The sequence below is a fragment of the Acanthochromis polyacanthus genome, chromosome 3 (genome assembly GCF_021347895.1).
Source record: "Acanthochromis polyacanthus isolate Apoly-LR-REF ecotype Palm Island chromosome 3, KAUST_Apoly_ChrSc, whole genome shotgun sequence".
In the NCBI taxonomy this organism is placed as follows: Eukaryota; Metazoa; Chordata; class Actinopteri; family Pomacentridae; genus Acanthochromis; species Acanthochromis polyacanthus.
The window spans coordinates 19,279,675-19,289,929 of record NC_067115.1 but is presented as its reverse complement, the minus strand read 5'-3'; the positions used below and the strand labels follow the sequence as shown (position 1 = coordinate 19,289,929).

The 10,255-nt window shown below is 40.3% G+C and overlaps 1 protein-coding gene across 7 annotated transcripts in view; it reads right to left on the bottom strand.

The window, feature by feature from the left end:
• Positions 1–6,536: 6,536 nt before the first annotated feature.
• The window catches only part of myh10 (myosin, heavy chain 10, non-muscle), a 67,582-nt gene continuing 63,863 nt past the window's right edge, over positions 6,537–10,255 (bottom strand). For all 7 annotated transcript variants that reach the window (XM_022206801.2, XM_051946009.1, XM_051946008.1 and 4 more), the window contains one exon: positions 6,537–9,581. In XM_022206801.2, coding sequence (XP_022062493.1) covers positions 9,437–9,581 — 145 coding nt within the window. In that variant the 3' untranslated portion in view covers positions 6,537–9,436. The remainder of the gene's footprint in view (positions 9,582–10,255) is intronic.

The following is a 10,255-nucleotide window of genomic DNA, read 5'->3' as shown; positions in this document are numbered from 1 at the left end:
CTGTGTCTCTAACAGAGTTTTTCTTATTTTTTGCTGTGTGTACTTTGTTTTAGCTTGTTGTTGTATTGAGCAGCATGTGTTCTTTATTAACAGCAGCGGTATGTTAATGCTTCATTCATGCAGGGGCATCTCCAAAGGGGCACCAGAGGGGCCACAGCCACTCCTGATAATAACTCTGATGTCCAGGTTTCAGTAAATGCAACTTAAGGTGCCCCAGTGCATGTGAAAGCAGCATTAAATGACTACCAGTGATGATTTAGCAGCAGCAGGTGGGCTCAGTGACCATCCATAAATATCAAAAAGCACCAAAGATGACTCGTTCACACAGGAGCTGAAGGTTAAGCCTCTTTACACTCATTCCCATTAACTTGATGGCAGTTGAATGTGTCTGTTTCATAGTTAACTTTTCTGTTAAAGATGAGACGACAGTCCAGCACCAGTCTGACCCGCAGGGACTCGCATGAACAGATACAAGCGAGCTATGAAGTGATTTACAGAGTTTTTTCCACAATTCAGCGCCAGTGTTGATTGGAGATCAGAGCAAAACACAAAGTTTACTGTCAAAGTGACAAAACACCTCTCTCATTCTTGCTGCTTTACCATTTCACATCTAATACAAACTTGAATTTAAACTGACTAAGCTTAGTAACTTTTTTTAATCCAAAATGAATCTAACATTAAATTTGTTGCTTCCCGCTGTTTGTAGGAGTTAAATAACAGCAGCAGGATCCATATGAGCGTTTCCAAAGCAGAAAGCTGGGCTCATTTGCGTTTGTGGAACAACAAAACAACGAAACAAGAATGGATTAATTATAAGTTATTGGCAACATGCAGACAGGGTTGATCAGGACCTTACAGAAAGTCATATTTTGTATTTTAGTGATGTGTCCCACAGTCGCAGTTAAATAATTGACTGAATCCTGAGTTAGAATAATATTTCGTTTGGGCTTGACAAAGACAAAAACAAAAATATTCAGAGCAAGTGGAGCAGCTAGCTAGTGCTTATTACAGTTTGATTTACATTTTCAAAGTCACATTTTTGAAATCATGTAATTTTTCTGTAAAACAAATCACGGTTTATATCTTGTCAGAGAAACCTGGAAACGTTTATCCATAATTCCGCTGACTTGACTGAACGTGGGCTGCAGTTCCTGTTATTTAAACATCAATATGATGTATAAATGTAGATGGACTTCATATATTTCACTATGCAGACATGAAGAAAAAGCAGGTTTTTTTTATACTGAAAGATCAGAATCAGCTCCAACATCTGCATCTGACAGCAGATAGTAGTATAGCTTGTCGCTCTAAAAATGTCATAGCATGTCGTTCTCAAAACGTCATTGTATAGCATATCGCTCTAAAAACATTGTAGTACAGCATGTCACTCTGAAAACGTCATAGTATAGCATATCGCTCTAAAAGCGTCATAGCATAGCGTGTCGTCCATAAAACATCATTGTATAGCATGTCACTCTAAAAATGTTATAGTATAGCGTGTCGTCCAAAAAACGTCATTGTGTAGCATGTCGTCAAAACGTCGTAGTATAGCATGTCACTCTAAAAACGTCATTGTATAGCATGTCACTCTAAAAACGTCATAGTATAGCGTGTCGTCCAAAAAACGTCATTGTGTAGCATGTCACTCTAAAAATGTTATAGTATAGCATGTTGCCAAAAAACGTCATAGCATAACATGTCGCTCTAAAAACGACATAGTATAGCATGTCGTTATAAATACGTCATTGTGTAGCATGTCACTCTTAAAACGTCGTAGTATAGCATGTCGCCAAAAAACATCATAGTATAGTATGTCGCTATAAATACGTCATTGTGTAGTATGTTGCTCTAAAAACGTCAAAGTATAGCATGTCGCTAAAAAAACGTCATTGCATAGCATGCCGCTATAAAAACGTCATTGTATAGCATGTCACTCTAAAAACATCATAGTATCGCATGTTGCCAAAAAATGTCATAGTATAGCATATCGCTATAAATACATCACTGTATAGCATGTCGCTCTAAAAACGTCAAAGTATAGCATGTCGCTATAAATATGTCATTGAAGCTAGACTAAGGGCAGAGGTGAACATCTGTGAGCAGCAGTATGGTTTCATGCCAAGAAAGAGTACAACAGATGCAATATTTGCTTTGAGGATGTTGATAGAGAAGTACAGAGAAGGTCAGAAGGAGCTGCATTGTGTCTTTGTAGATCTGGAGAAAGCTTATGACAGGGTGCCCAGAGAGGAACTGTGGTTTTGTATGAGGAAGTCTGGAGTGGCAGAGAAGTATGTTGGAGTGGTGCAGGACATGTATGAGGACTGTAAGACAGTGGTGAAGTGTGCTGTTGGAGTGACAGAGGAGTTCAAGGTGGAGGTGGGACTACATCAGGGATCAGCTCTGAGCCCCTTCTTGTTTGCTATGGTGATGGACAGGATGACAGACGAGGTTAGACAGGAGTCTCCATGGACTATGATGTTTGCAGATGACATTGTGATCTGTAGTGAGAGCAGGGAACAGGTGGAGGAGAATTTAGAGGCATGGAGGTTTGCCCTGGAAAGGAGAGGAATGAAGGTTAGCCGCAGCAAGACGGAGTATCTGTGTGTGAATGAGAGGGACCCAAGTGGAAGAGTGAGGTTACAGAGATAAGAGATCAAGAAGGTGGAGGATTTTAAGTACTTAGGGTCAACAGTCCAGACCAATGGAGAGTGTGGAAAAGAGGTGAAGAAGCATGTACAGGCAGGCAGGAACAGCTGGAAAAAAGAGTCAGGTGTGATGTGTGATAGAAGAGTTTCAGCTAAAATGAAAGGAAAGGTTTACAAAACTGTGGTGGGACCAGCCATGTTGTTTGGTCTGGAGACCGTGTCCCTGAGGAAAAGACAGGAGGCAGAGCTGGAGGTAGCAGAACTGAAGATGCTGAGGTTCTCTTTGGGAGTGACCAGGATGGATAGGATCAGGAATGAGTACATCAGAGGGACAGCACATGTTAGAGGCTTTGGAGATAAAGTCAGAGAGGCCAGACTGAGATGTTTCGGACATGTTCAGAGGAGAGAGAGTTAATATATTGGTAGAAGGATGCTGAGTTTCCCACAGCCAGGCAGGAGACCTAGAGGAAGACCAAAGAGGAGGTTTATGGATGTGGTTAAAGAGGACATGAAGGTAGTTGGTGTGAGAGAAGGGGATGCAGAAGACAGGGTTAGATGGAGGCAATTGATTCGCTGTGGCGACCCCTGAAGGGAAAAGCCGAAAGGAAAAGAAGAATATGGAGTATTGTTACTGTTTATTATTGTTCTCAGGTTTACTATGTATAGATTGCTACTTACTGTATTTTAAAATTTACATCACTGCACAGAACATTTTGATTATTTTACCACAGATCAAGGGTACAGATTGTTGTTGTTCACTGTGTATTGGGTAGTACTCATTTTGATTTAGACTGATCAGTACACAGAACCCTATGATGTTTCTGGTTTACAGCTGAAAACTAGTTGCTAAAAGTACAGAATATTATTTCTTATTTTAGGTGTGATCATTCTCAGTAAACATTCTAAGAAGTGGAAATTGACAGGGTTGTATATAGTGCTGTTCTTGCACAATATTTGTCACTTAAATGCCCTCAGGATACTGTCGTTGAGCTTACTAGTTTTACATAACAGGCAGATGCTGCAGCTGATGATGTTGTAATTCACACATCATTCACATCATAATTTGAATGTTAACAGTCCAAAATGAAATGGTCATATACAGCTTTCGTATTGGGTTAAAGAGCCAAAAAAAAAACATGAAAAATACTTTGTAAAAGTGAGAGGTCAGTAGCAGCTTTCATTTTTTCTTACAACTTTTCGGTGGCCCCCCAAAATGTCTGTTGTGCCCCCCTGTGCCCCCCCCTAAAAATTAATCTGGATCCGCCCCTGGCAACTCGGTAAAGTAACAATGAAATTTTGTCTTTAGTGAGATAACTTATCACACATGGGCAGAATTTTCAGAATAAACTCGGTGTCTGTGAGTTATTTTTCCCTCTTAAATACTCTGGGTCAATATATAATTGAGGGACTTTTGAAGCCCATGGGATATATCTTGCATACATTTTATAAAAAAAAATTATGTTCACTATAATCATGTCTTTACAAATTCCATAATTATTATGGAAACAATCACTTATTAATCAAAAATGACTGGATGTCACTGAAGTATCGACTAAATAATTGCCCGAATTCAATAACAACCGCCTTCTAATTAGCTAAACAATAATAAAATGAAATTATTCAAAAATAGTTTTGTTGTTCTTTTAATTAAGTTGAGATAATCATGACAGATATTTTTTTTATATGGATAAAAACTAACTGTATCTGTGTCTTAGAAATCACACATTACAAAAATACCTCTAAAGGAAGTGTGTTAATTCCAGATCACATGACCTGCTCCTCATGATGTCATTTCCTCCAAAGCTTTCTGAGTTATTTAATATAAAGTTGTGTGTGAGTCAAGCGTGGATTTATGGCATCAGCAGGTTTACTACAAGAATCTTTCTGTAAAAATGCCACGTGGTGTTTGGTTTTAGTTGTTGATTTTAGGCCTGAAAACAGCAAAAATGTCAACTATGATACCAAACGTCCTGTAATTATATATTGACCCCTCCGCAGTGTCTGTTCTCCTGGAGTATTTTGAACAGTGATCACCCAAATAACCGAAACGTTCACCTGCATCAGTCTGTCAGCGTGTGATTCTTTGAGCCTGACTCTGAAGACGCTTTCAGATCGCCTTTCTACAACAACAGCAGAACAAAACTCCTGAAACTCAGTCATGACTTTGGTTTTTGTTTGACCGACCCTGTGAGACGTTCAGGTGCTTTTCGCTGGACTGGATGGAGGGTTTGTGTGTGGATCAGGTAAAGTGAAAACACCTGAAGATCAGAGGAAAAGGTGCTGAAGGAGGCTTTGTTCTTCACTCGTGTCATTTTTGTTTGTTTTGCAGGAAACGCCTTCACTTTGTAATGTTCAGCATTGAAACGGCGACAGTTTCTGCTCTTGGGCACATCAGCAGGCTTCTGAGCTCATCGGCAAGTCTTTGCTTTATCTTTTTTATCGCACAAAAACACCAAAACAAGCAACAAGTTGGTCCATCTATGCTTTCTGACTTCCTTGGCACTGTGTTCCAAATGTTTGGTTTCTTATTAAGTTGAAATCCTTTAAAACTGATCAAAATTTTGTTTAAAAAGGTTCAAAATTCTGCTTCAACTGTATTTTTTGTGGTAACTTGTGGTTCAACAGTTTAATGGACAGCAGTGGCGCTCTGTGGAACAGAAACTTACCAGACCGTGGATAAATTTAAAGGGGAACTTTGGTTTTTTTCAACCTGGGGTCTGTTTCCATATGTCATTTCATACATGTGAGTGATGGAGAAATGAATTTTCAACATAGCTCCAGTATTTAGCCAGGCAGGCAGCTTAGCAGCTCAGCTAGCGAAAAGTATGGGGCAAGTGGTCCCCCCGCGTCAAAGTTCACCCTGAAGTTCCGAAATCGCGCGATTTCGGAACGAGATTTGCTTTCTAGCGTCCCGAGATTTGGATACAGACCCCAACAAATAGCGATCGCCAAGTAATGTGGAGGTTATCGTTCACTTCTCATCTCTAGTATGTTGTGGGACACTCGTTGAGACTATCCGAGCCGGTCAGTGTGGGGAAAAAAGCACGTTAGGGTGGACTTTGACGCGGGGGGGGCCACTTGCCCCATACTTTTCGCTAGCTGAGCTGCGAAGCTGCCTGCCTGGCTAAATACTGGAGCTATGTCGAAAATTCATTTCTCCATCACTCACATGTATGAAATGACATATGAAAACAGACCTCAGGTTGAAAGAAACCGAAGTTCCCCTTTAATGTTTGGTTTTTTTGGTGTTTTCACTGGGAATCGCTACATCAACTGAAAGAAAATATGGACGTTATTTCACCATTATGTAGTAATCTACATTAAATGGTGCAGGAACTGAAAATTATTTAATATTTCTTTAGTGTCAGAGTAATTCAGTCAACACAAACAGCTGTGGAAGAAGTATTCACTTAAGTAAAAGTACCAATAAAGGAGTGTGAAAATACTCCAAGAGTACACTTAAGGAAAAATCCAAAAGTATAAGGAGCCAAAAGTGAAGCTGGGAGGTCTTTAGATGATTAATGGGAGAGAAATGATGGAAAAACAGCCTGAGGTTTATTGGCTTATTTGGACATTTATTGAAATTAAACGATGTAGGAAGTTTAGAGTGTGGTGAAGCTGTTTACAACTCAAAGACCGAAAATAAAATCTGTCGCAAAAAACGCCCTCAAGTTTTCTCCCTAATGTTTCCTTCAAGTGTAGTTTTAAGGTTTCCTCCTCATCCTGGTCTTATATTTAAAGAACCTTGAGTAAAAGCACCATAATATTCTTGTATGACGTTCGAAGCTTAAAAGAGCCTCTTGGACTAAATTTTAACCAAACTGCAACACGTTCAAAATAACAGAAAACCAACTTCAGTGTTCAGCTCTGAAAAGACAAACCAAAACAGCATCACAGTTACAATGAATATGCTTTATTTTCCTTTTACAAAAACAAACAAAACAGGAAAAAGAAATCACCGTCTAGAAATACAGGTATACAAGAAGTAACATGATGGGAGTATTTGCAGTTGAACGCCTGGTTGTCAACAGCCGGCTGGATAATAATTATAATAATAATAATAATAAAAGAAAAAATGAGTTAACTACTAGTGGATGTTAAAGCTTCCAACCAAATTAAATCCTGTGCAGCGCATCAGTTCCCACAAGAACGCAAGTACCAGGGCCTGGCCTGAGTGCTTACAGGGAGAAAAGAACCAAAAAACAAAACTTATTCAAAGAATAATTTGAGGAAATGCAGCTGCAAAGGGCTCTGCTTCTCATGTTAGTTAATCATAATACTGTAATACTGATTCTGACCCAAACGCTCTAACTAGGAGGATATTATGAACATAGAGGTACACAGTGGATATGATACGAAGCACAGCCAAGATACAAAAGAAACAAAAGATTAAGTGGTGGATGAATATCTTCTTGATGTACCTGTAATCTCCTGTTGTTGTTTTTCTAATCTGAAATGAAATCCTTGCCCGCTTATGTTCTTATTTAGTGTCTAAGGCACTTTTAAAGAAACATACTGTTTAGTGTTTGAGGAAGAGGGCAAAGGAGTCTGCCACCGACGACCAGCAAATCCACAATGGAGGAAATGAGAGTCGACAGACGGATATGGAAACCTGGCAGGTAGTTTTCACACTGTAGTGGTTCAGCTCTTTAAGTGGCCGCTGTATTTAAAGCAAAGCTAAAAACAAAGTGAAAAGAACTTCAACTAAAATAGGAAGGAAATAAAAAACAAACAAACCTTATTTTCAGACAACCTCTCACCAACGGATACTAAGTGCTCGGTCTGTTATCAGTCCGGAGAGTCGACATTAAACTCATAAAAATAATGGCACAGATTACATTCGAGTCACAGAGCTGAAATGTGTGGATTTTTGAAAAACCAAGAGCTGTTTAACCCTTTGAGCTGTTCTGACGGTATTTCTGAAATCAGTGACGATGCTTTTAAACATCCAGGTGAAAAAAAGTATTTTAAGAACAACTTCTTACAGTTTTTTGTGAGAATTTTTAAGCCAGCACGAACAAAAAGCATTTAAAAGAGAACCCGACTGAGGAATTTAACATAAATGCATAAAAACGGGTGCCAAAGAAGATAAATAATCTTCATAGCACACGGTCTTCTTCCATGTTAAACCCACAAAGCACATTAACCATCCAAAGCTGAGTGTTTTTATGTCAATTCTTTCTAACTTCACACCTGCTGATGAACAGATTGTAAAACGATCGGAAGCTTGGCTTTAACTTGGTACATTTCTTATGCAGGTAAATTGTAAAAACCCTGACTTTATATTAAATATTAATAATAAAACATGACGTTAAGATGTCTGAAGCAGTTCTCTCTCTGTAGTGCCAAATCATAAGTCATCTCAGGACATTTTACACAGTGAGGTCGAGACAAGTTGAACAAAGGTTTGGAATTTCCAGCTCTGACCTCTGTTTGAAGCAGAATCATCCATGAACACACTTTTAGATGCTACAGTTATTTTTTGTGTATGCAGGCTTAAAAACTGAGAATTAAAATGTTTCTAGTGCAACACACAGCGAGTGTTTGAGGATTTTGGAAATACCTTTTTACAAGAAGCAGTCAGGTGTTGTTAAACGACCCTTTTGTTGTCAAAAATCACGATAACTGACTCTGTGTTGAATTTCTAATACAAAGTGGGGCTGAGCACAAACACTGAAATGTAGTGAGAGGACGACTTTTCAATCTGTCTCCGTTTCTAATCAAAGTTTAACAACCATCTAGTGTCACGCTGATAGCGAGTGCTGCCTTAGTGCTTCCAGTAAGAACTTCTTTTCCTGTTGGCTTCAAGTGTAAAATTTCTCCGTGCAGTTCTGTGCGTTTTCCAGCATCTTTGCGTCATTCGTAGCTTGATCCGATCCACAAGTGTTCCCGACGGTCAACATCACAGAATGAGCGTTAGATTCCTAGTTAAAACCCAGCCTGACATTCCTTCAATAAATGTTGAGATGAAGCAACAGAGAAAATAAAATACCTTATTTTTTTCACAGTAATACACTTTCAATTCAGAGTCTGTGTTTTTCTATTGCATGTCCCCAGATGTTAGTTGTTCCTGAAGTGAAGAAGCCAAACAAGAAACATCCTCAGAAGGAGACTCATGCAACAAAAGCAGCCGGCGTGGCCGTCTGAAGGCCACAGTGACCGTGGTTTTTAGGTTTGTGTCGGGTAAGAGATGGCTTGTACACGACTAGTGAGCAGAACACTTAAACACCAGAGTGAAAGACTTTTCCTTGTAGTCCTGCATTTCCAGTACGAAGTGTGGTCACATACGAGACATATTTGATGAGTGCACACCTCGGAGCCTTCATGTAGAGTTTCATATGTATAAAAAGCACTTTGCACCTATGCGTTCCTTCTCAATAAGCTGAGCGGATAGCTTCACACCTGATGGGACGGGGGTGTTATGACACTGAGATGATACGTGGCTGACAGGTGAGCCAGGACTAGCAGCTTGCCAGAGAACAGAGTAAGGCAGAAGTGTCCGTTTGCCCCTGTGGCTCTCCGAGACCGGAGGCGTTTTCTTGAGAGGAGGGCGGTGGATTTTCCCTGCAGTGTTAACGGATACAAAAAGGGCAGCTGCCAGGCGCACTCCGCCCAGCTTCAGCAAAACACAGCTCATGGCTCCAATCTTCTGACCAGTCAGTGGTTTGAAATGAACAAAGACCGCGTGGACGCCGAGGACCTTCAGGGGAAAACTGGGCGCAGGTGGACGAGGTGGGAGGTGGGTAGTGACGAGGGGGAGGAAGAAGTGAGGAGTGGGAGGGTGGCTGTGTTTACTCAGCGTTGGAGGTTTGTGTCTCGTTAAAGTCGCCGGCCCGGCTGTCGGCGTCGTCGTCCGACATGTCCACAGAGGCACCGTCCAGGTTGAGGTTGCGACGACCTGAACGACTGGAGGAAAAGCTGCTGACCGGACCGCGCCTGGTCAAAACAAACCAACAACACAACTTTAACCTCAGCTGCCTCAAAGAGAAGTCTGACATTTTAGAGAACATTTGCTCATTTGTTTTCTTATGGCAGCTTGGATGAGAAGACATCACTCATGTTTGTACACAAAATGAGGCGTTAATGCCATGAAGAGACGAGAAGTTTCAGCAGAAACGAGGCAATGCAGCAGCTGCCTACGCTACGCATTCGGTGTAGCCACAGGACAAGAAGTCTTGGAACTTTGGACACAACCTGGCTAGCTGTTCCTCACTTCTTACAGTCTTTATGCTAAGCTAAGCTAATCACCTCCTGCACTTTATTTAGCATTGAGATGTAAGACTTATCAATCCTCTCATCCCTCTTTCCATGTCCTTAGTGCTTCAGCAAAAGGCAACTACTGATTTTTTTGGTTCTTATAGACCTCTCATCATGAGTTCTAATTAGGAATGCTAATTAATAACTGTTATATTTTTCAATGGTCAAATTAGTAATATGTATTGCAGATGTGCTGCAGTACCTGGTTGCACCACCAGGTTGCTGTTTAATGAGCTGGATGATCGCAGTTCATTTGTGTCTAAAACTGTAGTGACCTGAACCATTCGTGTTCATGTTCAAATCCATATTGTTAAATGAGAAGCGTTACTTCAGCTGTTGTGTTTTAAATTTAG